The following is a 27,497-nucleotide window of genomic DNA, read 5'->3' as shown; positions in this document are numbered from 1 at the left end:
TGACCAAGTTGGCAAACTATCCATCCAGAAGAAAGTCAATGGCACTCCTAACCCGACAGAACCACCAACGAGTCGTGTTGAAGAAGTGTTAGAGTAAATATGGTTCTTTCAATTTTACTGGGCGTATTGGGAATTGGAAAATCATACCTCATCTTTCCATGAGGACTTGCATAATGAAATGACTGTACGAAGGGAATACTCATGACTGAAATGACATGGCAGCGCTTTTTGACTTGCGCGTAGCTTAAGTATAGAGAATATGACTAGAATGATTTGACAAAAAATGCTCTTTCTACCTAGGTACAATCAGAGACTCATTCTCATAAACAATTCTAAGCTTATCATATACCTAACCATACATTCCATCCCAATCGTCCTCGTCACCATCCTCCTCTGCGGCAGCAGTGGCCCTCCGCTTTTCCTGTAGCTTTCTTCGTTCTGCTTCCTTCTCGCGCTGCTGTTTTCCAAAATCCGTCCGGTCAAGCGGACATGTACCTCGAAGACGAAGCCAGGGCCGTACACATTCAAGATCGAAAAGGTGTGTGGTATGGCAAGGTAATCGGACAACAAGAGGATAAGGGTCGTCTAGAAATGGATTACTGCAAATCGGACACGATTGCGAGGGCGTAAGGGCTGAGCGGGGAACGCGGTCGAGTACTAATATTTTCAGGTCAGTCTGGTCTGCTTTATATAGTACAGCCCATAGCAGCGGTAAACGGAAATAACATACAGTCGCAAAACTCCTCGTTGACACCCTCGACTTCCCTGGGTGGCAGTTCGGCTCCTTGAACTAAGGCCTCGATCATTTGATCAATCAGAGCAGCGCCATGGTGGTCGTCTTCTGCTTCTGCGCTATCGATATCGACGCCGCCAGATTCATGCTCTCGCCTCATCACATCAAAGGCCTCGGCGAGCGAGCGGAAAGCAGCGCTGACGTCGCCAGGCACGGGAACGGCATGCTGTCGTGTACGGGTTTCTGAGGGGTTCGGGGTGATTTCTGAAAGGGTGGCAAAGAAGGTCGAGAGATCGGGACGGCGGACACGAGGCTGGTCAGTTGTACGCGGGTCCGTGATGTCGTGTTCGACTAGAGTTATAACGAGCCGTTAGTGATAATACCCTTCCAACTGACTTTGCGACAATCGCGTACCCTCGTATGTTGCCATTTTGCGCTGGCAATGCGGGGGTGGTTTCCAAACGGAGTGGAACTACAGTTAATCCAAGCTTGCTCTTTGAAAAAAGATGTAAATGGCGATTTCGATTATTGGGAGAATGGTATCAGTTCAATGAAGACTGATAGGAGTGTAGATCAGAATGCAATAATGAGAATGAAGCAAAGTGGAAGCTCAGAGTTGAAGCCGCGGAAGGCAGAAGCCTCCATGCGTCAGCGCGGCTTCCCCACCGCTCTCCGACATCACTCCAACTACTCTACGGTTACATGCTGTCAGAGCTTCCTGAATTCGAGCTCTATTCTATTTCTCGGAGTTAAACAGCATAGCGTCGTCGAATACCTTTCGACAAATTGAAGTGATATTGATTAGCCGGCTTTGGCTTGTTAAACCCGGTGCCTTTGTTTGTCAAAATAGTGACCACGCACTACATCAAGAGCAAGCTGGAACAATCAAGACTAATGATACCCATGCGATAAGTATCCTACAAACCTATATATGTAGGTTAGTATGGCACATACAAAGAGACAAAGAGGCCTTTTCTTTACCTGCTTTATACCGGCCGTCATAATCAAACCGTGGTCCTCCCGGTAATCCTTAGGAATTCATCTTGCAAATGCTGCCAGACCTTGTCTCGTATACCACCCTGCCTCAGCTGGGCCAGAACCCTGAGGCAAGGCACGTCACCAGTTTCTCCATATGCGCCAACTGAATAGACACCACTGCCAGTCTCTCCGTCGGCGCCAACAGCGACCTCAAGGCCCTTCACCAAAGGAATCCCATTCTGCGATCCATCCAGCTTTCCTTTCTTAGAAGGATACCGCGAGCTCGTTGCCAAGAACACGTGTCGTTGTCCACTCTCCTCAATAGGTACTTTCTCCATATTGCTTACAGCGGTAACCACGGCAAATACGCCTTCATGACTGCACCGGATAGGCCCTTCATGGTTCTTCCTATGGGAGTCTTGACATAGCCCGGATAATCATGGATGAAGCTGATTTCGGGTGCCTGCGTAGCTATTTCCTCTAGAGTCAATGTCATCACGGAACAAGCATGTCCACGCGCATTCCAAGGAGCGACTTTTTGCCCTGCGGCGTCTTGTGGATTGATAGGGCCTTCTTTCGTTCCGGCCAAGACGGTGATGACACGTCGAAGCGATGGTCCTTCTCGAAGAAAGGGGAGGAGGTTGACGATAAAGCGCATACGAGAATAGTAAGAAAGTGCTTGAATAAGATTAAGATTTTCGGTTGTTACTGTCTCCGTGTTATTATTCTGCGGGGCCTGGAAAACGTTTGCATATATCAATGCATTTGATGCTATTAAAGCTCTCACGTACCACTACCCATGTCCAAAGTACCCTGGCTCTGAAATAAGACATTGATATATTTTCCTTCTCTGCAATCTGCTTACACACCTCGTCAACTCTTTTCAATAAGCTGACGTCGGCCTTGATGAAGTGGTATTCCCCCTCTGGGTTGACGCCGTGAAGGCGCTTGGTGATGGTATCGGCCGCGTTTTGGGAGCGACCAACGAAGTGAATTCGCGGCAGGGAGGCATATTTTGCAAAGTGAATAAGACTGCTTTCGCCAATTCCACTAGTTGCCCCTATAAAGACGGCCACTAGACGGGAAGGAAGTGAGCTCTTGATCAGCGTGTTAGACGCTTCAACGGCGGATACTGTAATCATGATCAGTCGTAGTCTTGGCGAGTTTGTGATTTAACATTATTTTTTCCGTTTTCCAGGATTGCACTGGATGTGCGTGAGTCCCTCAGCCCCTATATAAATATTCCGTAGAGTCTTGACAATCTTAGAGCTTGGTTGTTAGAGGCGTGTTGCACCGAATTCTCTCGGATCTAGGCAGACCCGACCCAATCAACAGACTGAACAATGGCACATTTATCGCAAACCAAGGGTTCAATAACGAAGGGAAATAGAACTATTTCGAAATTGGTAGTACCGATGATATCTCAAAAACTGTCAACTTGCTCTGATTAGTTGCCTTATCGATGGGCTGGCTTCAATTCTTGGAAAGATATACGATATACGAAAGTCAACCAATCCAATAAAATATTAAGCTTCCTTCAAACGAAGGAAATTGTAGCTCGTAACTTTATGCCGTACGATGTCTTTATGTAAGTGGGTTTATGTTGTCAGTTCTAGGCTCACCATGGAAGAGTAGTAGCCGAATCTGCAGTAGTACTTCTACATAAATAACGCCAGCCTCTTTGTAGCACTCCCTAATATATAGGCAGCGACAGGCCCAGGCAGCTCTATAAGCGCCTGAGTGCTATGCCGATAGTGACCGCTAACTAACCACCAAAACCGCTAAGACTTAGCCGGTACGGGGCCCTCGATCCGCCTTAATCCCTGGAACCCATAGGCGCCTGGGCTTCCAATTGAATTTTGGAATGTCTGATCTTATTACACTTCGAATGGCATGGGACGAGGAAACGTTTCAGCGTTAAGCTTCTTTCTTATATCTTCACAAGGACATCAGCTACATCCTCAGTCCCACAGCAACCCGATTTTCACCAATTTCCTCCCGACTTTGCTTCTTTGACCAGTCCATCCAACCAATCTTGGTGGCCATTCAACATGGGGTTTGGTCTCTGCGTTGCGAGTTGAGCAGCCGGCTTCCGATCTGTGCCTCTTGCGTTAAAATCCGCACAACTCCCCATTTAGTGTTCTCGACTATCCACGCATGATACACATTGAGAGCAGTGTTTTCATCCCCATCCTGCCACGCACGCCAAGTTAGCCGTCCTGGTGAGGTAGCTGTAGGGCCTATCGATTCCCACACTTGCGCCTGCAACGGAGGGAATCCAAAGGTCGAAAAGGCTGAATTTATCCTTCTTGGTCAGGATGGACCCGGAAGTGGGTGGTATGATCTGGGCCACGTTGTTGTAGTACGACTCCCACTTTGTTATGTCGACCAGATAAGGCCGCACTTGTTCTGCGGTGATGCCTGCCGCATATACTTCATTCGAGACATAGTTGTCTGGGGTTCCCGGAAGATATTGCTGCGGCCAGATGATGGTGGAAGACATTTTGCATGGGTTCGCTGAGCTGGGGAATGGGAAAATTGTAATATATATTATTCAAATGATCAATTGATAGAAAGCAGAAATGATACCATCAAGTCCCCGGGAGGTACGGTGTCATTTATATATCCCTTGCCCCAGTTAGGTGAGAAAACTTCCAATGCACGTGATTGATTAGAAATGACTTTGGCATGTCCAACTATGGCTATGTTTAAATTACAGAACCGGGTTTTCATGATGTAACTAGCGGCCATCGCCGCGGAGACATACTGGAGTCATCTGGATATCTGGTCCAGAAATAAAATGGAGCTATACAGTCTATGATAATTACAAGAGATTCTTATTCAAGGACCCTCCTTACTACTCTTGAATGAAACCTAGAAATAGTACTGATAAAAAGTAACCTTTAATGCAACAAGTGAATTATAGGCTGCCATTCGAAAAGGGGAATGCAAACGGCCATGGTGATAAGTAGTCGTCCCAGCACAACCTAGATGAGGAATTGTTCTATGGACCAAAGTCGATCTCTCGGGTTGAAAAGCACTATGTTGGTGACACAGGCATCTTCCAGATGGACCAAACCATGCAGTCTCGAAAGAACCGGCCCCCTTGTTTCCAGAGGTTATCGTTCCTGCCCGTATCGCCTATTACGGGTTCGAAACAGATCAGCTAACACGATACAAAGAAGCATAACAGACAGATCAGTGGGAGTCATACAGTAATTGATAATTGTCGCCAGGCGCTCTTTACAAACTGGGTAAATACCGATACCGAGCTTATCAAGGTCTGGGCAATTAGGTCCACCAATATAAGCGAACGTGACCTGTGCTCTAGTATACTGGGGGTCGGTAGAGTCGTTGATACTCATAAAGGCATCGTGTGGAGTATGCGAGTAAACCATAACACCAGGAGAGTAGTCCATAGGTATACCATAAGCCTGCCAGGAACCGCAGCTGGCGTTGGCTAGCTGAGTAGCTCCATTATAGGACATAAACCAGTTGGGGTCTCCTTGTTCATTGAAGTTATTGTCAGAGAGACAGCTGAGCTCGCCTTGGTCTACGTGTCTGATATTGCTGACCGGGACGTAATTGAGCTTGTTTGCCTTGGTTGCTTGTACCGCTCTATCTGGATTGTTTTGAAATATTCGTCAGCACCAGTGATCATGGAGGTAGTGACCTGGCTGCCACTCTAGGACTTGGCTTACCCTTGATAGGCGAGGCTATCACCGTGATAGCGGCAAGTACCACCCACAGATGCTGGAGGATTTTCTCGCACATTTTGATTGTCAGCTTATACTAGTAGAGGTGCAATCTAAATGCAGTGCAAGTATTTATAAGTAAAGTCTGCAACACTCTTTATTCAGAACTGACAGAAGTGGTAGTAGTCAAGAGAAGGAAGAAAGACAATCATAATAAGCATCACACAGACTATATATTCAAGCACTGATGCGGGTTAGTCGTTTCGAGTCAGCATTGAGTCCTTATTTCAAAAAGATCTTTGTATTGAGCTTGTTGTAGGCGGCTCAAAATAGGATAGCTTGAAGCGTTTAGTAATTTGATTGGTTATTCGGTAATTCGATCGTGTTTTTCCAGGCGTTTGTAAAAATATTTCATTGTTCAATATGGTTATTTATAGTCACGATTGGCTATAAAACCTTGAGGCCCACCTGGCCCATTCGAACAAATACATGTACCAGCAATTTCTCGATACACGTAGCACTCATAAATCACCGAATCCACGATCTAGATTATCGAGAAATTTTCAACATAGGTTCTATATGATGAATCGTGGGGTTAAATGGCCAGCAATACCTGAATGAAAATGGGTAAATTATTTGCTGTGTGCACATATAGAGCAACCTTAACTAGTATACCCGGTAGCATTGGCTATCTAAGATATATTTATTTATCGCTTGTTAGCATCACATATAAGTTGGGTCTTTAATGGAAGCCTTGGTACCATCTTGTGGTATCGTTTATATGTCGTTGATATTCTAATAATTAGGCCTTGGAGAAGGAATGGGTTCGCACTAGGGTTAGGGTTCCAACTATATGATAGAACGCTGATACAGTTGGAAATTATAATATACAAGGAATCTGAATTACATTTGAATATGATTCATGACTTTCTCACTTTTTGTAGTGGCGATATATTTATTAGCTCGATTGTGGACTAAGCTGACTGAGATGGGAATTTTCTCACTAGAAATACAGTGTAATTTACAAGTTTAATTGGTGCATACCTCACTTCAACTGCTGCTCAGTAAATCCTCAAACACCTCTCTGATGCAATTCACGACTATGCTTCCATGTGTCTCGTCTTCCAGTTTGAGATGTGCTCTGTTCCCCAATCGCGCGGCGATCTGCACACCATGATTGGGCGGAACGAAAGTATCGAACTTTCCATACCACAGTTGCACTGGTAAGTCTGGGCGAATATCCTCTATTTTAAAACCCAAGTCCATGCACATAACCTTTCCATCCTCTGCTATGGCATCAAATCCCTGCGCGAAGCTTTCTCGGGTCGAACGCAGGTATAAACGGGGCCAGTCGGTTTTTAAGAAATCGGCGTCCTTTTCATGGGCGATTGGTTGCTGAAGCAAAAGTTCAAGACGCTTCTCATCACTCAGATCTAAGCGTCCGGCCAGATCTCTAGACCAAAACCATTTGGCAAACCATCGAAGGATACTCATGGGAGTATAGCGATATCCACCTGCGAACCCAAGCTTGTGAATGAAATCTGCCCCTTTCATACCGATGTCAGGCGGTCCCATGCCGCATACAATCGATACACACCTGAGCTTTTCGGCAGGCAATGCTGCCGCGCAAGCAAGTGCATATGGTCCACCTCCTGATATTCCCTGTCGTGCGGTGTTAGTAAACGGTATCTGGCATTCATGGGAGTAATGTTTTATGCACACCAAAACACTGTAATGATCCAGGCCAAGATGGTTTGCTAGATGTTCTATATCCTTCGGGTGGTCAAGGAGTTTTCGACCAGGATGTGGCGAACTCCAACCAAAGCCAGGTCTATCCATAGCGATGATACGAGCTCCTAGTTCAAGGCCAAGATCATCGAAACCAGCAGCCTCCAAGCGAGAGGCTGGATGGCCATGTTGATACAATATGGGTTTCCCCGTTAACGCACCATATTGCGCATAACCTAAACTTCGTCCATCGGGCAATATGAAGGTTTGTGAACTGTTATTGTCTGTGCGGAATCGTGGTTTGGGAGTGTCGTCCATAGCACCGGTGCCGCTAAGCCGATCAAACTCCAGAAATATATGTATGTACGCCCAAATCTGAGGAGACGGAAAGAGTTGATGTTCTGCTTTTTTCAAATCAGCTGTATTATGCAGACTATATTAATAGCTGACAGGAAGCGGGGTAATTGTTCCCATGCCCAATTGGACTATTCTACCGCCAATCACTGATGGCTGGGGGGAATCAGCCCGTGCTGATTCTAGATGGTTTAACGTTGGCTTGGATGACCACCCCAGAAACAAGAAACTGTCAACTTTGCGCGATGGAGGGTGGCTACGGAAAGCGGTCACCTAATTCAGAATCCCACTGCTCATGTTTTACCAGTAGATCCGTCCTGATTATTCCCGACAACGTTGCCCAGAACCAGGGGTTCGTAAGCGGGAATACTCATACTCACTAAGCTGCGGCGCCAAAAGACCAGAACATCGAAGATGGTGAATCCTCGCTACTATTCACTCATATAGCAAAAGGGTTGTCAGAGCCGTCACACAAACTAGAATGGCGGAACAACAGCTGATTGAACAGTCGCCTTCTTCGCACTTTACTGAGGATCATGAAAGGACAGAATTGTTTTCTGCAGTTCTCTCGACACTTGATAGAGAACAGTTGCCTCTGCTTGCGGAGCGCGCCATTCTACAGTGCCTCCAATCACCATATCGAACCACCAATGCGAAACCATCATTCGGCAAGCCTCTGTATGGATTTTATCATGTACTCTTCTCGATAACCTTTGATATCGACCTTCGCTGGATGGCGAAAATACCCATCAACGGTACAGCAAGCAAAATGGGATCAGTTGTCTGCTTCAGCCCTAGCCTCTGAGGCGAACACAGTACGTCTTTTGAAGCGCGAGATCACTATCCCTCTGCCTGATGTTTTGGACTTCTCCTCGACCACGCAAACACTCTTCAATGTCCTTATATTATTACGATCTTCATTTCTGAAATCCCTCTGTACGACGTCTGGTTTGGACGCAGCCTGAACGTCGCCAGCCTCGACACCACCCACTCACGCCGAATCTGCGCCCTCGAGAACATCGCCTCGGCAATGGTGCAGCTGGATAGGTTTTCATTTAGATCTGGCGGTCGTCTTCTCTTTGGAAGCGATGGCAACCCATATGGTATCGGGTCTATACGACGAGTTGATCACAAGGCTATGCTTGACCGATGGTTCCTTCATAAGGATCTAGACTATGACCTTATACATATCGAGTGTGCGGCATCCAGCTACCAAAAGCATACTACACCCACATTCTCGACATGCACCCCGACAGAAACCGGTTCCCAAGGGTCTCGTGATGCTCTTGCGCCAGCTGATCAGCTGGATCTCTGAGCCCAGAGATTGGATCCTTTTGTTCTTGCACATATAGACTTTGACATCTAGAACTTCATCGTATCCGAAGATGGCGAGCTCTAAGGCCCATCGATTGGGATGGGGTTGCTGCTGTGTCTCGCACTCTTGGCAACGAGAGATATCCTGGGTGGCACTCGCTCGATTGGGATCCCGTTATGTGCGGGTATAAGGGGTCTTTGGAACATGGGGTGGAACCCGAAGGTGTGTGGGAAGATTGCCCGAAAGTCTCGCCTACTACTGCGGTATCTATGGTGATATAATGGAAAGGCATCAGTCGTATGGAGAGGAGAAGAGGATCTGAAGCCGATCGCTGCCGAATGTCCCTCATTACAGAAAACCTAGCTATAGCGGCGGATGATCCTCAGTGCTGAAATATGATCCCGCGCAAAATGGTTCATGAAATGGACTGCTGCGGGATATGGAGAGTAACTGGATTTCACGGACCTAGCCAACATGTTCGCCGAGAACGACATGGATATAGTGGTGGTGGAGAAGCTCCATAGAGATTTTAACACTTCTATCGAAGAAAGGGTTATAATTTGCGTTTGATTAGATGCTTCGGAAAGGCGGCAGGGAAGTTTCAGAACATAAATAATAGTTATTGGGAGATTCGAGGGCTTGATCGATTCTACATGCATGCCGAAGCCTATCACATTGTGCCTTCCCAAGATCAAGGTATCAGGAGGGTAGGAGAAGCTTGAACGATTGAGACATTGGCGCAAAGAAGCTGGGGTCTCATTTATGCAGAATAGAGGGAAACCTAGGAGTATTTAGACCGAACTTAGACCTTTCACTTATTCGAGGTCTACAAGCAAAGGGTTAGGGTCATTGTATAACCCTAGCCCTAACCCAAACCGTTACAACCACACGTATACATGCGATAATATTAGATGTACATGTTGACCTGATATGTCTCAGTAGATGTGGTATTGCCTGGCCTCTTTAACGTCGGTGTTGTGACGACCGGGTCTTTTGATAATAATATACTACTTTAAGAGCCGGACGCCTAGAGCGCGTTGTTTTTATTGATCTACATAATTGCGGTGCCTGCATCCATGGAAAAAGCGCTTAATTAGACGTTGTCGGCTAGATCGCATATTGTTACAGGATTTGATGATCCTTATGGCCGCCCAGTTTCGGGAAGCGCTAACTTTCCTTAAATATTGCTCTTCGACTCGCTATTGACAACATCCATCTGCTGATATTATTTGATTTTCTCTCCCTTCTTGAGCACCAGGCTAGAGGTCAAAGCAACACAGAAGTAGATTTCTTCTTGATATAGATCGAGCTCTTTGTCTATGAAGACCAAATACGAAGCCTTTTTTAATTCCAAGAGACTCTAGTTCTCCATCTACATATCAATCATCAGCCTTCAAAACAGCTATTATCATGCCCAGCCTGCCCCAATGAACAGCCAACCCAAGATAGAGCTTCTCCAAGCAGAAGCCGATGAAGATGACGACAGCTTCTTGCGTGTCCTAGTCGACAGCCAGAGTATCAAATATCTCACCGTTGAACCAGGCTTATATCCTACCGAAGATCTATGTTTCGGTCCAATGCTGCACTCCATTCTCCCCCAATTCCCCTCCGGAGACTGGAACGATGGATTAATATCCAGAGACCAAAGCACCGACCAAGCGCACTTTGCGCGTGTCCAGCGGACTTCGTTCCCCAGCGTCAAGTATCAATGGCACAAAACATCCGTGGATTATTTAGATCTTACATTCGGAAAGAAGCTGCGAACAGGGATATATGAGGTTAGCCATACGCGATATTTCGACAATAAGGTTATTATTGCCAAATTCGCCCGCTTTGAATGGGAAATTGGATATATGGAAAATGAAACGAGGGCATTTGAATGGATTGATGGGAGTGGTATTGGACCACAGTTTTTGGGGTATTTGACTGAGAATAGTAATGGTGGGCGGGTGATTGGGTTCCTAATGGAGCGGGTTACGAATGCAAGGCATGCTGGGCCAGAGGATTTCGCTGTTTGTCAGGAGACGCTGCGGCGGTTACATGGGCTAGGCATTCGGCATGGGGATACGAATCGGTTCAATTTTCTTGTTGTGGGTGACGGCTTGAGGGCGGTTTTGATTGACTTTGATACAGCGAGGAAATGTGATGACCAGGTTGACTTACGGGAAGAGTTTGAGGGTTTATCGGTGAGTTTCGAGGATGAGTCGATGAGGGGAGGTGGTGGGATTCTTTGCTAGGGTTGTTATATAAGAGTCAATTCTGTTAAATTATAAAGGCTGGAATAAAATACTCGTTAAAGTAATAGAATTAAAATAAATTATGAATAAAAGATTATATCTAGCTATTATATCATGAGATATTAAATTGTAATTTTATCCTAAAAAATGGTTAATATGTGAAATTTTCATAAATCACATTTTTCCCTTTCAACCACCCCAAAACCGAAGCCCGCAATGTACTTCCAGCACAAAGGTAGAAAGTATCAGCAAAAACATCCAAATCCTTTGCCTCTATTCGACGTCGTCGAACTATAGCTCCAGATTTCAAAATTGATATCAACTCATTCTTCATGGCATTGTTTTCAATAATATCTGTTTGCGTGATGAATAACGTAGTCGATGATGGTAAGTTAGGAAACCTATCAAATGTGTCTTGCACGAGACCGATATCGCTAATAGATACTGACCAGAACAGTCGAAGACGCGACATGTCAAGGCCGGGTAGCTGGCCGAGAAGAGGGGTTATCCCGATACCTCCAGCGATGAATGGAATCAATGTATCCTTGCTATTTTTATCGATATGGAAAGATCCTCCAAAGCCCATCATGGGTACCTCAAGATCCGTGCGTGGATTCCATTGAAATAAGTGCGAGGTCACTTTTCGGTTCTTTCGCACTGTAATCTCAAACTCGTTATCTGGTAAACCGTGTCCTGGGAATGAAGAGACTGTGAAGGTTCTAATAAGGTCGTCGTTAAGACTCAGTGGGTCATCGTCCCGCATATGACTGTAGCCAAGGTCGAGCTCATCTTTGAAAGAGAATATGGCATACTGACCGGGTTTATACTTAGGGAGATTCGTCGGAGATAACAGTCTAAATCGGAATCGAGCAGTCGATGGATTCAGGATTTCCTTCTGGATAACTTTTGCCATGATAGAATTGGTCTGTTCTGCGCTTGAAATTATGTCGGCTTTTTCGTTACGGAGATAACGCATCGGAGGTGTGTAAGGTGATTGCTCACCCGGGACTCCTCGAAAGGCCAAGGCTTTCTGGACAAACCGTGCTCCTACGACAGTCATTTTGATTACAAGGTTTGATCTTGGCAGTATGGCGTCTGCATCCTCTCCTATAAAAATTTCGGTTGTGGCTGTTATATAAAGAGCATTGCCAGTTTCGAAATCCGGAAACACAATGCCAGCCCGGTGGTTGATTACCATGTTGCCTAGCGACTGGTATAAGCGATTCCCAGAGTATTCTGGATAGACTAGGACAGCTCCGTCAGAAGTGTTAGAGATGACTCGTACGAAACCGGATGGACCGCCACGGTAATTTGTATCCATGTCAATGTTATTATGAGATGAGGATATAAACATGCAGTCCGCACGGCTAAGTAGTTCTATCGCCTGTGGTGGAAGCTGAGGGGAGTCAGAAATAAGTCGAGGTTCCGGTACCGCTGGTATAATATGTTTCTTATTCAAGTATTTGGGACAATTTCCTATGTACTATTAGCGTTTGATTTTCTAGACGATGAACAAGATTCAACATACCTAAACTTTCATCAATTTTGACGACCAACTGCATCTTCCCTCGGCTCCCTGCTACATCTGAAGGGGCTTCGTTATCCTCAGCATCCGTCAAAGTCCCCAAAACCATTCTCCCATGGAGCTTTACTCTGGTTCTATTCTCCAAGTCGATAGAAACTCCAGACAACATCTTATCTGCCTTGATCACCGTGCCGTCAGCGGTTTCACCCAGCAAAGCTTGTACCACGGGATCGTAAGCCCTATCAACGAGCGCTCTCATACCAACGACGTTCTTCCCTAGTAACCCCGCGAAACCAGCTTCGCCGCCCCATACGGTCGACCACGGCCTGCCCTCGGTATCCAATGCTCCCATGCTCAACAGCGGCGCGGTCGATAACATATAAGCCCCGTAGGGAGTGAGGAACGGAGTTGTTGGGTTTTCTCGTGGCGGAACATTGAGTTTTTGATGCATGGCCATTTCTCCCTCGTTGAAGGGGAGAGTGTCCTCCATTATAACCGACATTGTACCGTCGGTCTATCTGTGAGGGACGGTGATTGATGCTTTGTTAAGGGTACGTATATTGTATCAATATAAAGCAGCATATTTATAATTGAGACCGGTAACTTGATATATAACAAAACACGCCTTTTGCAGTTAACCAGTGAAGTCATCAACTGCTGGAAGATTCGCCCTAATAATGGGATTTTTACTAATCATGCTGACCAATTAATACCACGCTATTCCCGTTAAGGAATTTCTCCAGGGATGTTGTCATCTGATTCCAACATTGCTCTACCCAGTATCAGCATTGGTATATATATATTTTTTTTCTTGCCTGTGATTTTACATACACGTCAAATATGTCCAGCCATACTCACAAGAATAGAATATCTATTATGTCTGACAAGCCAGGCACCGGCGCAGGGGCCTCAGGCCCACATCGGCAAATGCCAAGTTCCAAGCTGCGGGTCCATAGTATCTATCGTTATTGATGTATGCCCATTCTTGCTATGTATTACTCCTTTCCATATTTGACGAGAAGACCTAGAATCCGAGTAAGATAAAAACCCGGCCTGTAGTCAATCTTCCCATTTTTATATACGGAAAATACAGCAATAATAGAGGCTGTGTCGCTGACGACAAAACATTGGCATGTCGACCGTGGCGTTGCCAGGCCATTGGTCGTAGTGGGGCAAGGGCCGCGCAGCCGCCCGCATAGCCTCGCTCGTGTTTCAGAGCTGTCATAGATCGAGGCCGCATAATATAAACTACGCTTTATCGATTATTTAATCGTATTATGACCTTTGTCTTCTGCATCACCCTTCTGTCATCTATTCTGGTGCGACGTCACTCGTTAACAGCCTCTCCGGTCAGGGCCTGCAAAATATTCTTGATGCATAGTGCAAGCGATTGATTGGCCACCGCGTTTGACTCCGTATTCACCACCCTCAGTCAAGACCCAGCATCTCCGAACAAACGCAGCTCGACAAACGGCGACGACTCAAGTCATCAGCAAACATGCCCAGTGTATTTTCCTCCTACTCTGCGGGGTCGTTCTACTTCACCAGAATATCTCTGTCCATTTCAACATTGATCGTGACGGGGATCCTTGTTTACTTTGCTGTCCATCTACACTCGGATGGATACAAACTCCCTTACGCACTTTTAATCGTAAGATACTCCTATCAACAACTATCTCTACCAGTCCACTGACATATTTTAGCTTCTAATCACATGCTTCCTCACTCTCCTCAACCTCGCCTTTACGGGTATCCTCTTCTGCCGCAATAGCCTGCACCCTGTCGTCTCGATGATCTTCAACATCATCATTTTCCTCCTCTGGGCCCTATCCCTCGGCGTGCTGGGATACAGCATGAAAGGTACCCTCGCCACAACCTGCGATGCCAGCAACTGGGGCACCTCGACCGGTATCATGGTCTGCCGCTTATACAAAACCCTCTTCTCGTTCATCGTAATCTCGCTTGTCGTGACCTTCTTCCACATCATCCTAGACATCATAGCCCGCCGCGACCGCCACAACATGTCTCGATTCGGCTCTATGCGGCGTGATTATGGCGAGGATATTAAGCTGCATGAGCGCAACGAAAGCAGCGTACCCGCGCTCGCGACTGGCCATTCTCTACCCCCGGTCCCGCCACCGGAGAATGTGACTGGTCTTCGGGCTGATGCGTATAACGCGTTTGGGGCTGTGCGGCCAGAGGCAGTGCCGTTGCAGCAGAGGGAAACTGGGTACCATCATGGTCGGGAAAACGACTATGGTAATACTGCGAACTCGTACCGTGATGGATTTGAGCATGAGTCACAGCAGCAGCATCATGTCGAGAGTAATGAATATTATGATGGTGTCCCTGATATTCCTGCCCCTGGACCGAGATGGGCGACTGGGGCGTCGCCGTACTCGCCATTACACTCTCGATTTGATGAGCAGCAGCAGGTTTATGAGTCGTATCGACCACGCCACGCACACTCCCAGTGACGGGGATTAATCTCAAGTTGATATTATTTTTTATATTTCGGCTTTTTCACTCATTTTCAGCGCATATTTATCAAGGTTGGGGTAGGATTGGACAACATGGGTTGGAGTTTCTTTCAAAATGAGTTTAGGCAATCATTGGGCGGTAACATTTTCATAGACATGGTATTCATGGCTAGTTCACATTATCATGAGAAATGACATATGTATTCAAAAGATTAAGAAGTATCAGGATATCATTCTTTACTTTTACGGGCTCGCGAGTAAGCAATTCGCTCCAGATAGGAGCATCGTGCTTGAAATGAGGTTTGTCGACAAAAAACACACACAAGGTCTAGGGTTTGGCTACATGATGACTTCGTTGGTCACGTCCTGTGAGGTTTCTTGTTAGTGAATGAATATAGAAATAATTAGATCGAACATACCCGTTTCAACTCCTTGAATGGAAGACAGATGCAGTTTTGTACGCGCACTTCATCGCCAACTCCACACTCTTTACCTAATATCGTGATGCTCTGCACCTTAACACCGTTCTTGATGATGCTCGTCGAGTGGCTACCCACGGGTGTCGGGGTGCCCTCAACACGAGCCCAGGCGCCGACACGACTGCCCCAGCCAATAATCGAATACAGCACGCACGCATCGTGCTTGATTTCCACGTCCTCGAGAATAATCGACTCCTTCAATCGAGCTCCCGCACCGACCACCGCACGAGGACCAATGGACACATTAGGGCCTAGCTTCGCGGAAGGATCAACTTGGGCTGTTGGGTGGATGTAGACTGGGGGAACAATGACCGCAGAGGGAGGCGTGAGTTCATCAGACTGTGCCTGGAAAGCTTGCTGCAAATACAAGGCATTCGCGGGAACAGCAGAGCCTGCTGTCTTGATCTGGCGCCAAAAGTCTTTCGTCTCATGCACGAAGAAGCGGTTGCTATCGGCGAGATCAGAGAGGATGTCTTGTTCCAACCGCAAAACCTCTGGTTTCTCGGCATCCTCGTCTTCGGCAAAGAACGACGGCTCGAGGTTTTCAGACGACGGGTAGGAGACTAATCGAGGACGGGTGGTTCGGCGCTTGATAACGCTGCGGATTGAAGGGAAGATAGTCTCGGTTGCAAACAGGTAGACGCCGCAGTTGATCAGGTTCGAGATGTGAGATTCGGGCTTTTCGACGTAGTGCAGAACACGCTTCGTGTGAGCGTCAGAGACGATGCAACCGAAATTGGTTGCGGCCTCATTGCTGACGCGGGTTCCCAGAATAACGGCCTCGGCGTCTTTCTCTTCGAAGAGATTGAGCATCTCGCCAAGAGGGAACGAGCAGCAGACGTCGGAGTTGAGCACGAAGAAGCGCTCGGGTTTGTTCTTCAGAATCGCATCGCGGAAATGGTAGAGACCTCCTGCAGTGCCCAACGCTTGGTATTCTCGCAGGTATTGAATTCGTAGGTGGGGGAATTCCTTGCTGGCGTCCTTGATGAAGTCCCGGAACACCGTCTCGTCATAGTATCCGACCAGAATGACCTCGCGAAGCCCGGGGACTTTGGCCACTGCTTTCAGCGAATGATAGATAATCGGATGGCCGGCGACATCGAAGAGTGGCTAAATCGGCGCATTGCTGTGAGCAACCCAGGTCCCAATGCGGGGTCAGGGGTGGTTGCGACGCGACCTACCTTGGGAACATCCAGTGACAGCGGTCTGAAGCGAGTGCCTCGAGAAGGGCCACCGACCTGGCAGAATAAATACATTAGCAAGTCCCGAATAGCTAACAGTGCCTGAGCGAGTTACCAAAATAACAGCTTTTGTCGACGCCATGTTGTTGCTGGGGTGTTCCCGGATCGGTACCCGAAGCATAGGCGGGCGAGATTGAATACGATTTAGGAACGCAGAGGACTGTGTGAGATGAAGCAAGTGGAGTTTCGCGAAGTCTATATGTGCCAGCAGTTCAATGGCGTGCAGAGCGCCAGTTGTCCTGAAGCCTGAAGCTGGCCAGGCGGTCAGTGGCGGTTGGGTTCAATACGCCGCATCAGGCCAAGTGGGGGCTACTGGTGCCTCAGGCACTTTCACATGTACTTCATCGATTCATACTACTTCAGTCATGTTTTGTATTGCTTCATGCCAACAATTTCGACTTGGTGATTTAGCCACCTCACAATTGTGTATTGTACCTCTATACTAGCTAATATACTCCTTGTTTCTCGTATACACCAGGCGAATCATTCACTATAGTTGAACTACCTAGACTCTTTACCGTGCCCAGAACAGGCAGTCTTTCTTAGCTCTTTATATGCAAATTCCATGAATTGGTGAACGAATATATCGGTTAATGTAATAATCCTGAATAATCTACTAAATCCGTTTGCTTCTGCTCATCGGGCGACCCCCGAAAGTCTGCAGCCTGGCCAGTTGGGGTTCCGTTTGTATACCTGCACCCAGTCCACCTATTTCTCTTCACCTTCCCTTGTCTTCCTTCCCCTACCCATCTTCCTCTCTCACTTCACTTCCCCCCCCTCTCTCTCTTATCTCTTCTTTCCTTCCATTTCAACCCCTCTCATCTTCGATTTTTGTGAGCTCTATCACTGTCGTCTTTGCATATCAGAACATGGGTGGCTGCAAATGAATTACAGCAGACAAGTAAAGGAATACTATACACAACTTCAGTGCATCGCAAACATCACGATGCCTTCTGCTACCTCCCCACCGGTAGTACCGGCTGTCCGTAAAGGGGAGGCGTTTTCCTTGGGTAATGGAACAATGTCTGGTTCTACGGGTTAGTCACCTCTATGCACATCATATTACTGAGCTAACCATCCCAAAGCCATGTCTAATAGTATCACTACAAGTACAGCATCTGAAGTACCTCTTCGTGGAAAATCAGAAACTCCACAAGCCTTCGGTCCCGCTCCAGAAACCGAGGGTATCAGTCGTATGACCAAAGACATGAAAAATCTAGTGAAAAGGATACAAGACCTAAGGCACTTAGGCATCGAAGACAGCAAAATCGCACTTCCCAAGATATGCGTTGTCGGTGATCAGTCAACCGGAAAATCGTCCTTGATTGAAGGCATGGCCGAAATCAAAGTCCCTCGCAGCTCAGGCACTTGTACTAGATGCCCGATAGAGATCAATCTATCGGAGAGCGACAAACCTTGGCAGTGCGTGGTATCTCTTAGCAAGGGATACGCCTTTATTCCAAGACAGAGGATCTCAAAGGCAAACCCTCTCGGTTCGTGGGCGCCTCAGGATCCCCAAGAAGAACACTTCATTACGCTCAATCGGAAGGAAGAAGTACAAGAGGCAATTAAATGCGCACAGGTGGCAATTCTAAATCCGCAAAACGACTCATCCTTGTATGTCCCTGGCGGTCTGTCCAGCTCAGACACTTACACGAAAGCGAAGTTCTCCCCGAACGTTGTCCGATTGGCTATCGCCGCTCGTGGGTTTCCAAACCTAGCCTTCTACGATCTCCCAGGTGTGATTAGTCAGGCAGAACATGAAAGTGAAGCTTATCTCGTTACTATCGTTGAGTCTCTGGTGAAACAGTACGTATCACAAGAGAGTTGCATTGTTCTTCTCACATTGCCGATGACGGACGATGCTACTAACTCGAGTGCTGCACGCATTGTTCGCGAGATGAAAGCTACCCAGAGGACCTTGGGAGTTCTCACCAAACCAGACCGAATGGAAGATATTGGTCAATGGGCTGACTTACTGGGTGGTCATAAGTTCCTCCTCGGCCACGGGTACTATGTAATTCGTAACAACCCTGACCCTACCGTTGACCATCTCCAGGCTCGACATGAAGAGAACTCGTTTTTTCGACGGGTTCCTTGGACAAGCGATTTGGCAATGTTTCAGAGCAAATTCGGAACCCGGAATTTACAAAGTGCTCTATCAGAATTGTTACTGGCCCAAATCAAAAAATGTCTTCCAGATGTCATCAGCCAGATAAACGAAAAGGCCGAGAGAATAAACCACGAGCTCGAGTTACTTCCAGATCCCGTGAAGCAGCACAATCCCTACGCTCTCTGTGCTAAGGTCCAGGAGCTCAAGGGTCGGGTTGAAGCATGTGTAGACGGAGGAATGGAAATACCCATGCTCAAAATCTTCAACCATATAGCCTCCGACTTCCGTCTGGCTCTCCAACAAACGAGGCCTACACTCAAAATGATTTGTGATCAGGATATTTTCCATAGGAAAACCGACGAGGCAGATTCTGATTGCGAGATCGTTCCAATAATGCACACCCCCAAGAAGAGGACTAGTTATTCAGAGTCCAAACCCGCAACGCCATCAATTTCGCGACAGAAACAGTTTTATCAGACGGAGCATTTTAATAATTTCAAGGGCAGGTTCTTCCTCTCCCCACGTAAGCAAAATGAACATTTGCTAAGACTAAAATCAAGGCCCAGCGCATAATTTTCATCTCACTGACATCCGCAATATTAATGAGGATCATTCGACAGGTACCACACTGACCAATATTCATCCTCAGGCTATCGATGCTCTTAACAAGCAGAGTGTCACACATTGGAGAAAACCTCTCGATATTTTCCTCGGCGCTGTTCACAAGTTGGTGAAACGCCATATTTTGGATCAAGTCAACAAAGTATTTGCACCATATCGAGATACGGAGCTTCACCGCCAGGTTTCCAGCATAGTTGAGCAGCATATTTTACAGCTAAAGCAGGATTTGGATTTGCAAGCCTCTGAGTTACTGGCCCTTGAAGTTTCTAAGCCGTTCACAATGGATCATGCACGCCTTCACGAGCTGGAAAAACGTCACCTTGAGGATTTTAGCCGCCGGCGCAAGTATACCAGAACAAAGAAGTACTTAGAGTCCCAGGGTGAACTACCTGACGATGCCACCAAGGTCAGTTCCAGAATCCAGCAATTTGAGGTTGTCGAACCCGATCCGTTCGAAAAAGAAATAAAAATGATGGCAGTAAGTTGGACTCACACCGAGAGTGAAGGGGGTTGACTGATTATTCTTGTCTCATAGAGCTCCCGTGCTTATTACGAATTGGCCTCAGTGCGCTTCGTCGATTCACTTTGCCAGAATGTGCATATAAAATTGTTCTGGAAGTGTAAAGAGATGCATGCAGTGATCGAAGATAAACTGGGAGTGTATGGGCAGGACTGTAAGTGTTGTCTGAAATAACCCTCCGCGAAAGCTAACAATTCATCAAGCTACGGCTCTGTGTGCTCGCCTCATGGCCCAAGATCCTGAACGCCAACGGTTGCGGGAGTCATTAGTCAAGGAGCAAGTAAAACTGGGTACTGCCCAAGAATGGCTTGCAACCATATCGATGCTAGAGAATGAGAGCAACGTAATGGACTACGACGAGAATACGTTTGCAATCCCACCACCTTCTACACCCGAAGAGGATAGCAAATCCCAGGTGTTCCGCGAGCTTGGGTGATTGATGAATCTCGGTTTGAGATATTTGCTCCGATCGTACGCAGCTGTCGTTAATGTTGCTAATTCAGTGCCCACCCTTCAATGCCACTTGAATATTTTCTTTCTGTTCGAGCCTGAATATTCTACCTGCATTCGGAATTTCTGATAACCCCCAGGTTTTGAGACTGGTTGTCGGAGGATTGGGAAGTGTATCTTTTTATGATGTTGTTGAAAATGCGATGTACGGAAGAGGGTATTTTGTCACTTCAGAGTGATCATTGTTATCATAATAATGTTGATACTCGAAGCGAACAGTAATGAAAGTCTTGATATTTGCAGAAGTCCCTCGTCAGTGCCCTAAGCCCTATACCCTAACCGGATACGGGGGAATCCTATATTAAATGGAACTAGGCTTGTGTAACTATAAATTTTAATTTAGAAAATTTCAAAGTTCTGTGATGAGAAACTCATGAGTTTGACAGATAGCTTTGTTGCTTTATTATCCAGATGTGCTAATCTATCACTTTGGGTGTCCACCATCAGGGCAAGTATACGCGTCACGATGCAAAATGCTAGCTACATAGTGAGATTGAGCATAGAAGAAAAGTAAGAATGGGATATATGTTACATTTATTAATGACTCACATGGGTATACATGGATATGCTGCTGATCGCATTCGCAACATTATTATGAGTCATGTTCATTGTTGTCATCAACCGCCTATAATGTTGGTTCAGCATGGGACAAGTGTATAGGGAATCCTCCAGGTCTCGGCTTCTTGGAATTGATCTTCGGTATGTAAAGAATAAGTTTCATTAATTGACGATTAGATGTGTCAAATTCTCATTGTAGCTGAGTCGTAAAAGCGAAACTTTGAGGAAGGCTCGGATGGCGACAAATCCTACGACGTCATAGGGTGAGGGTAGTTTACATATCGTGTGCTTAGCCCAGCTGCTATCTTGTTGGCTCATTGCATATAGATCCGAGTATATAAAGCCATCTTCTGTCCTAGGAAAGGGCACATTTTCTTTCATTGGCATATATGGACTGTAGGTTCCAAACATCGGCAGAAAGTGACTCGCCCGCCGCCCTTGTCCGTTCCCCGCACAGCCTTTTTTTCGGTGCGAACCCCACCTTGGTTTAGCAGAGAAAAAAAAGTTACCATCGCGCCCAATCTGTTGCTCTGAGAAGAGACATCGACATCATACTGGTTGGACCCGGCTCTCATACTAATTCTATAGCACTCGCATTATGGCGGATTCCGGTGTCAAGGAGGCTGAGGCTGGCGTCGCCAATCTCATCTTGGACGAGGTCACGGGTGAGAAGGTGTCCAAGTCCGAGCTCAAGAGACGCCAGAAGAACAGGGAGAGGGAAGCCAAGAAGAAGGAGAAGGAGGCCACTGCCCCTCCAAAGGCAGAGAAGAAGAAGTCTGATGAGGAGGATGAACTGAACTTGTCAGCCACCGTAAGTTGACTTCCATCGAGAGGCGCTTTGTGATTATTCGGGCTTAACTGAATTTTTTTTCCGTCTTGTATAGCAATACTTTAATATTCGGGCAACAAGGATCAACAAGCTACGCGAAACCAAGAACCCTGATCCTTATCCCCACAAGTTCCAAGTCACCACCGACGCGCGCCAGTTTATGAAGGACTATGAACCCTTGACCAAGGGCGAGCAGAAGCCAGATGTGACCTTGAAAATCGCCGGGCGTATCTTACACAAGCGAAGCCAGGGTACTAAGCTAGTATTCTACGATATCCGCGCCGAGGGTATCAAGGTTCAAGTGTTGTGCCAAGCTCAAAATGCGAAGGGTGATGTTCCTTTCGATAAGCAGCACGAACAACTTCGCCGAGGCGACATCATAGGTATCACAGGTTTCCCTGGGCGCAGTAACCCGCAGAGTCGTGACCAAGGTGAATTGTCTATCTTTGCCACCGAAGTCCTGCTTCTTGCACCATGCCTTCACGCCCTTCCAGGTGGTGGCTTGACAGACCAGGAGCTGCGGTTCCGTCAGCGGTATCTAGACATGATCATGCACGACTCTTCGCGCAACGTCTTCACTACTCGCCACAAGATCGTCAAGTATGTCCGTAGCTTCTTGGATGACCGCGATTTCACCGAGGTTGAAACACCAATGATGAACGCCATTGCTGGTGGCGCTACTGCCAAACCTTTCATCACCCACCATAACGAGCACAACATGAACCTTTTCATGCGTGTGGCCCCCGAATTGTACCTGAAGATGTTGGTCGTCGGTGGCTTGGAGCGTGTCTACGAATTGGGTCGTCAATTCCGTAATGAGGGAATCGATCTCACCCACAACCCCGAATTCACCACCTGCGAGTTCTACTGGGCCTATGCCGATGTCTTCGACGTCATGGACCTCACCGAAGAGCTCGTCTCCGGCCTCGTTAAGCACGTCACCGGTGGCTACGAAACCGAATACACCACACAAACCGGCGAGACCTACCACGTCAACTGGAAGGCCCCCTGGAGACGCGTCGAAATGATCCCGGCCCTCGAAGAGGCCGTTGGCGAGAAATTCCCACCTGGCGACCAGCTGCACACCGAAGAGACCAACGCATTCCTTAAGAGAATGCTTGAAAAGACTGGTGTCGAATGCACTCCCCCGCAGACCAACGCCAGAATGCTCGACAAGCTGGTCGGCGAGTTTATTGAAGAAACCTGCGTAAACCCCACCTTCATCACCGGCCATCCGCAGATGATGTCCCCTCTCGCCAAGTACCACCGCTCCAACCCCGGTCTCTGCGAGCGCTTCGAGGCTTTCGTGTGCAAGAAGGAGATTGTCAACGCGTACACCGAGTTGAACGACCCGTTCGACCAGCGTATGCGTTTCGAGGAGCAGGCGAGACAAAAGTCGCAAGGTGACGACGAAGCCCAACTTATCGACGAAAACTTCTGCACCAGTCTGGAGTACGGTCTTCCGCCAACGGGTGGTTGGGGAATGGGTATTGATCGTCTTGTTATGTTCTTGACCAACAATTACACTATCAAGGAAGTCCTCACCTTCCCATTCATGAAGGATGACAATACTGAGAAGAAGCCCACGGCTGCAGAGGTTGTTGGTATTACTCCTCAGCCGGAAGAGGGCATTCCACACAAATAAACTACGAAGTAGACATGTTTTCAAGAGTATCAGAATTATGATGGCATGGGGGTTTTCAGCTTTATTTCTTTGCAGCAGAGGCACATGGCTTATGTTGACAAAATAAATCAATGGTTCATAAATCGAGTTAAGTCAGGTCAATTAACGTACTTTCTAAAATGTTGCCCGGTCAATTCTTACAAATGTTGATTTCAAACAAATCTTGTTAATTCAACGAGGAAGTGTTTTTCTCAAGAGAAATGGATGTCTAGGTGATGTTATATATTCCGAGGTCTATGTACCAAGACAAGAGAGCTAAGTATACATGAGAGGAGTGTTATACAAAATATGTGCGAGACAAACTAAAATCAGTACTCAGGAACATATACAGACTTATACCTGAAGGGCTCACTTCGTTGCCGCATTAACAGCAGATGTAGTAATGGGCCGTGTCTTATTCCTCACAATCATCTGCAACAACTTGGCGGTCCTTGATGGGTGCCAAACCCTGCTACCAAGTACAAGAGTCCAGGTCAGCAGGAACAGGCTTCCTGCTTGATGAGTAGAGGCAAGATGCGTGGGCACAAGGTAAATCAAGGTTGAGATTCCCAGAGCTACCTGCACAAAGGTGAAAGCGACGACACCGTGAACACCTTTCTTCGCGACACGCGGCAGGAGCTTTTTCATGGATGGAGTTTTGGAATATGCCCACAAAGCCATCACAGCAGTGAACGTGGTTGTGGCAAGGATACGATGATCGAGCTGTACCAATGACGGATTCTCAAGCATGTTTCTCCACCACAGATCAGAGTGGTCGGAGTGCCGGGAGTATTTCCCATCGAACAGTTCGGCTTTTGGTGGCGTCAAGCCATTGCCCATATAGGGGAATTCGTTGTAGATGAGACCAGCATCAAGGCCAGCAACAAGTGCACCGGACATTGCGGTAATGAAAACAAGGAGGGTAAGGCCAGCAACAGATCGACGGAAGAGTGCTAGCTTTGGGTGTTTCAAGTCCTTGAGCTCGTAGATACCAGCCGCGGGCTTAGCTAATAGTCGGTGGGATCTCAAGATTGCAAGGCCGTTCCAGAGCATGGCTACATAGCAGGTGAATGCAGCGGCAAGATGAGCAGTTAGGCGATACTGGCTGACTCTTGGATGGCTGCCCGGAGCAAAAAGATCGTCTTTCAAGCCTGATTTCACCATCCACCATCCGATAAAACCCTGGAACCCAATAAGGCCTGATATACCAGCTAGACGCAAGGCCATTGGCTTGGAGACTTTCTTCCTGGCAACGAAATAGACTGCAGGAATGACAAATGACATCCCCACAAACCTGCCCCAAAGCCTATGGATCCATTCCATATAATAAATCGATTTGAACTCGTCCAAATTCATGTTAGGGTTCAAGATTTTGTACTCGGGAGAGGATCGGTATTTCGTGAACTCAGCCTCCCAGTCCTCGTTGTTCATTGGGGGTAACGAGCCGGTGACTGGTCTCCATTCTGTGATGCTGAGTCTAGATAGCCTATTAGTAACCATGCCAGCTGGTGAGATCGAAGAGCCTACCCAGATTCCGTTAATCTGGTGAGCCCACCGAAGATCACAATTCCAAACACGCTCACAGCGCTGCCCAGGAGCCAGTATGCGACAGATTTGCTGCTGACATCCGGGAAAAAGCTAGATTTAATCTTCGCGACCCCTTCTTTTGCTGGTTGAGCTGTTGTCGCGGTCGACAGTAGAGCTTTCCGAGGGATGAAGGAGGTTCTGAGTTTGCTTCTCAATGTCGAAATATAGGAATTGAGCCTCTCTGACTGCTGCGATGATAGAGGTGTCGAGGCCCTGTTGCTGAAGGGTCTGCCAGCGTAACCGCGATTTCGTAAACATTGTCGACAGGTGAACAGTTCCGACGAAGAAAAGCGAGCACCAATGCCCCGGAGTACGCTTCCTGAAGCAGTGAACGCTGCCATTTTGTAGATCTGGCGGGCTCACAAGCCTTTGGCAAGGGAATTTGGTAAAGCAGAAATTATCGATCAGTTGTTTCGGAACATCTCGCTCTGTTGTCGGCGCGGCGGGTCGGACTACGGGCCAATCACGCAACCAGTATTATTTATAACATATAATTTATAACACGGACTCGCACGCAGTTCACAATTTCTGCTCTCGCACAGTTTATTGTATGTAGAGATACCCACGGCCTTATATATATTCGAATTACAATTGCCTGGTTTTATATATCACATCACCTCAATCCAGTTACATTGCTTGAATCATGCATGCAGTTCATTGTATCCTTCTCAATACGGTTAAGCGTGATCTGGAGCTCTTTAGCGCTTCGTAGTTTATGCGTAGGGTCAGCGTTGATTCTCCTCCAACCCACGCTGCGCCAGCATGTCCTACGCTTTAGAAACAAAGAAGCGCAAGTTTGCCAGGGCCCTTGAGTCGATATCAAAGCCCTTGACAAGCGATGGAAACGCAAAAGCCGCTAAGGACCCCATCGCTGCCGCCCGGGAGCGGTTGGCCGATCCGCCATCGATAAAGAGAGTCCGTGTTGGAGATGCTAGAGGGGACGGAGAGTCGGCAAAGACGACTGTGTCTCGCATACTCAGAGGCTCATCGAGCTCACCCAACGTTCGCCCTAACTTTGTTCCGTGGGACCGAGAGCGTTTCCTCGAGCGATTGGAGACCTTTCGTCCTGTTACGCGGTGGTCTTCCAAACCGGCGCCGATAAATGAGGTGGAGTGGGCGAAACGTGGATGGTCATGTACAGACTACATGCGGGTGGCATGCGTTGGTGGATGCGGTTCTACACTAGTTGTAAAGCTTCCAGATGAAACAGATGACTTTGAAGATTTGGACACCGAGAAAGTACAGGAGAGGAAAGACGTTCGTAAGTGGAGACCCGACTGGTGCTGGGAGGATTCAGACGGCTTATATCTATTCAGGAGAGAAAGTTGTCGAGGAATATAGAAAGATGATCTCAGATGGTCATAAAGAAAACTGCCCCTGGAGAAACAAGGCGTGCGATGGTAGGCGTTCACAACAACACTGCAAAACTGATCAAACGTTGACGACTCATCCTAGCTACGATCCATCGCCTCCCACTTTCGAACGCAGAAAACGCTATTGCAGCGCTACGAGAACGATACTTGAAGATTTCGAACATCGAAAACCAACTACCGTCTAGAGACACAATCGAGCTACCGGAGCAGGTATCTCTGGCGGATATAATCAGCGTTATGCCTCCAGACTTTCTCAGTGGACACACCAATTCAGGCAAACAAGTACAGAATAAGAGTCCCGTAGAGAAGGTCAATAACCAGGAAAATCATGAGCAAAACATCGATGAACGAGTTTTCGCATTTGCATTATTTGGTTGGGACGTTGTTAGAGATGGCTCTAACGGTCTGCTAGAATGCCGCGCTTGCTTTAGGCGTCTTGGCCTGTGGTTGTACCAGCCAAAAGACGGCAAGGAAGCCGTTTATGAAAAGCTGGCGGTACATGGCGAGCATATGGAATACTGCCCTTGGATTGACGGCAAGGCACAAAGCGGTACAGGAAGGCAGACCGAGAAGCCAGAAGATCTACTTAGCGGCTGGCAAGTCCTGACTCAGAACATACAAACGAAGCATCGCAGACACATCAAGTCAACAACGGGTACAGCAGAAAGCACCCCGCGAGACTCGGATGCCAGTTCCCTGGATCTCACAGCAGCGGATGAAGCCGCTCAGAAAGCCAAAGATCGAGAATGGTGGTCAAAGCTGCGCAGGATGCGAGATGTATTACATGTGAAAGGGCCGAGAAAGAGCATTTCTGAAAAGAAGCATTAGCGCTGTTGTATCAATGGAACGATTCAATCTTTTGTTTCAAGCGAGGTGTTTGGCGATTTCCTATGACGATCTTCTAGGGTTTAGCATGCATATTACGGAGTTTACAATTACATTACAGGACATATCATTG

General features: G+C 47.2%; 15 protein-coding genes across 15 annotated transcripts; 7 read left to right on the top strand and 8 right to left on the bottom strand.

Moving 5' to 3' along the window:
- Positions 1-349: 349 nt before the first annotated feature.
- On the bottom strand, positions 350-1,163 carry BGW36DRAFT_421610 (uncharacterized protein; the record flags this gene model as incomplete). Its single annotated transcript, XM_046219595.1, has 3 exons — positions 350-657; positions 731-1,084; positions 1,148-1,163. 3 exons carry the CDS (start codon positions 1,161-1,163, stop codon positions 350-352), a joined length of 678 nt encoding a protein of 225 aa, XP_046077654.1.
- Positions 1,164-1,737: 574 nt separating this feature from the next.
- On the bottom strand, positions 1,738-2,853 carry BGW36DRAFT_392750 (uncharacterized protein; the record flags this gene model as incomplete). Its single annotated transcript, XM_046217732.1, has 3 exons — positions 1,738-2,023; positions 2,059-2,447; positions 2,524-2,853. The coding sequence occupies 3 exons, from the start codon at positions 2,851-2,853 to the stop codon at positions 1,738-1,740; spliced, it is 1,005 nt and encodes a 334-aa protein (XP_046077653.1).
- A 1,040-nt stretch (positions 2,854-3,893) lies between these two features.
- Positions 3,894-4,214, bottom strand: BGW36DRAFT_353459 (uncharacterized protein; the record flags this gene model as incomplete). The annotated part of the gene is made up of 1 exon (XM_046213436.1): positions 3,894-4,214. One exon carries the CDS (start codon positions 4,212-4,214, stop codon positions 3,894-3,896), a length of 321 nt encoding a protein of 106 aa, XP_046077652.1.
- A 537-nt stretch (positions 4,215-4,751) lies between these two features.
- On the bottom strand, positions 4,752-5,485 carry BGW36DRAFT_421607 (uncharacterized protein; the record flags this gene model as incomplete). The annotated part of the gene is made up of 3 exons (XM_046219594.1): positions 4,752-4,852; positions 4,926-5,333; positions 5,413-5,485. The coding sequence occupies 3 exons, from the start codon at positions 5,483-5,485 to the stop codon at positions 4,752-4,754; spliced, it is 582 nt and encodes a 193-aa protein (XP_046077651.1).
- A 971-nt stretch (positions 5,486-6,456) lies between these two features.
- BGW36DRAFT_421606 (Alpha/Beta hydrolase protein) lies at positions 6,457-7,452 on the bottom strand (the record flags this gene model as incomplete). Its single annotated transcript, XM_046219593.1, has 2 exons — positions 6,457-7,068; positions 7,129-7,452. The coding sequence occupies 2 exons, from the start codon at positions 7,450-7,452 to the stop codon at positions 6,457-6,459; spliced, it is 936 nt and encodes a 311-aa protein (XP_046077650.1).
- A 517-nt stretch (positions 7,453-7,969) lies between these two features.
- BGW36DRAFT_421605 (uncharacterized protein) lies at positions 7,970-8,803 on the top strand (the record flags this gene model as incomplete). The annotated part of the gene is made up of 2 exons (XM_046219592.1): positions 7,970-8,166; positions 8,464-8,803. 2 exons carry the CDS (start codon positions 7,970-7,972, stop codon positions 8,801-8,803), a joined length of 537 nt encoding a protein of 178 aa, XP_046077649.1.
- A 1,427-nt stretch (positions 8,804-10,230) lies between these two features.
- BGW36DRAFT_421604 (uncharacterized protein) lies at positions 10,231-11,040 on the top strand (the record flags this gene model as incomplete). The annotated part of the gene is made up of 1 exon (XM_046219591.1): positions 10,231-11,040. The coding sequence occupies one exon, from the start codon at positions 10,231-10,233 to the stop codon at positions 11,038-11,040; it is 810 nt and encodes a 269-aa protein (XP_046077648.1).
- A 100-nt stretch (positions 11,041-11,140) lies between these two features.
- BGW36DRAFT_5861 (putative oxidoreductase) lies at positions 11,141-13,188 on the bottom strand. Its single transcript, XM_046222447.1, has 2 exons — positions 12,569-13,188; positions 11,141-12,516 (listed from the first exon to the last, which is right to left on the bottom strand). The coding sequence occupies exons 1-2, from the start codon at positions 13,065-13,067 to the stop codon at positions 11,192-11,194; spliced, it is 1,824 nt and encodes a 607-aa protein (XP_046077647.1). The 5' UTR covers positions 13,068-13,188; the 3' UTR covers positions 11,141-11,191.
- An 875-nt stretch (positions 13,189-14,063) lies between these two features.
- BGW36DRAFT_421602 (uncharacterized protein) lies at positions 14,064-15,042 on the top strand (the record flags this gene model as incomplete). Its single annotated transcript, XM_046219590.1, has 2 exons — positions 14,064-14,216; positions 14,269-15,042. The coding sequence occupies 2 exons, from the start codon at positions 14,064-14,066 to the stop codon at positions 15,040-15,042; spliced, it is 927 nt and encodes a 308-aa protein (XP_046077646.1).
- A 342-nt stretch (positions 15,043-15,384) lies between these two features.
- BGW36DRAFT_286033 (GDP-mannose pyrophosphorylase A) lies at positions 15,385-16,886 on the bottom strand (the record flags this gene model as incomplete). The annotated part of the gene is made up of 4 exons (XM_046210377.1): positions 15,385-15,411; positions 15,465-16,634; positions 16,706-16,762; positions 16,821-16,886. 4 exons carry the CDS (start codon positions 16,884-16,886, stop codon positions 15,385-15,387), a joined length of 1,320 nt encoding a protein of 439 aa, XP_046077645.1.
- An 825-nt stretch (positions 16,887-17,711) lies between these two features.
- BGW36DRAFT_413110 (putative dynamin GTPase) lies at positions 17,712-20,705 on the top strand (the record flags this gene model as incomplete). Its single annotated transcript, XM_046219235.1, has 5 exons — positions 17,712-17,802; positions 17,941-19,401; positions 19,439-19,977; positions 20,035-20,173; positions 20,223-20,705. The coding sequence occupies 5 exons, from the start codon at positions 17,712-17,714 to the stop codon at positions 20,453-20,455; spliced, it is 2,463 nt and encodes an 820-aa protein (XP_046077644.1). The 3' UTR covers positions 20,456-20,705.
- A 71-nt stretch (positions 20,706-20,776) lies between these two features.
- On the top strand, positions 20,777-21,482 carry BGW36DRAFT_366670 (uncharacterized protein). Its single transcript, XM_046214770.1, has 2 exons — positions 20,777-21,005; positions 21,062-21,482. The coding sequence occupies exons 1-2, from the start codon at positions 20,903-20,905 to the stop codon at positions 21,187-21,189; spliced, it is 231 nt and encodes a 76-aa protein (XP_046077643.1). The 5' UTR covers positions 20,777-20,902; the 3' UTR covers positions 21,190-21,482.
- Positions 21,483-21,685: 203 nt separating this feature from the next.
- On the top strand, positions 21,686-23,561 carry BGW36DRAFT_285272 (lysyl-tRNA synthetase; the record flags this gene model as incomplete). The annotated part of the gene is made up of 2 exons (XM_046210308.1): positions 21,686-21,898; positions 21,972-23,561. The coding sequence occupies 2 exons, from the start codon at positions 21,686-21,688 to the stop codon at positions 23,559-23,561; spliced, it is 1,803 nt and encodes a 600-aa protein (XP_046077642.1).
- A 242-nt stretch (positions 23,562-23,803) lies between these two features.
- BGW36DRAFT_366666 (cytochrome c oxidase assembly protein cox15) lies at positions 23,804-25,614 on the bottom strand. Its single transcript, XM_046214769.1, has 2 exons — positions 25,107-25,614; positions 23,804-25,056 (listed from the first exon to the last, which is right to left on the bottom strand). The coding sequence occupies exons 1-2, from the start codon at positions 25,505-25,507 to the stop codon at positions 23,949-23,951; spliced, it is 1,509 nt and encodes a 502-aa protein (XP_046077641.1). The 5' UTR covers positions 25,508-25,614; the 3' UTR covers positions 23,804-23,948.
- Positions 25,615-25,713: 99 nt separating this feature from the next.
- BGW36DRAFT_5827 (C3HC zinc finger-like-domain-containing protein) lies at positions 25,714-27,488 on the top strand. Its single transcript, XM_046222442.1, has 3 exons — positions 25,714-26,427; positions 26,483-26,566; positions 26,622-27,488. The coding sequence occupies exons 1-3, from the start codon at positions 25,929-25,931 to the stop codon at positions 27,365-27,367; spliced, it is 1,329 nt and encodes a 442-aa protein (XP_046077640.1). The 5' UTR covers positions 25,714-25,928; the 3' UTR covers positions 27,368-27,488.
- The last annotated feature ends 9 nt before the right edge of the window (positions 27,489-27,497 follow it).

Source organism: Talaromyces proteolyticus, assembly GCF_021365285.1.
Source record: "Talaromyces proteolyticus strain PMI_201 chromosome Unknown BGW36scaffold_1, whole genome shotgun sequence".
Classification (NCBI taxonomy): domain Eukaryota; kingdom Fungi; phylum Ascomycota; class Eurotiomycetes; order Eurotiales; family Trichocomaceae; genus Talaromyces; species Talaromyces proteolyticus.
Note: the sequence above shows the minus strand (reverse complement) of the source record. Positions and strands in the feature narration are given on the sequence as shown.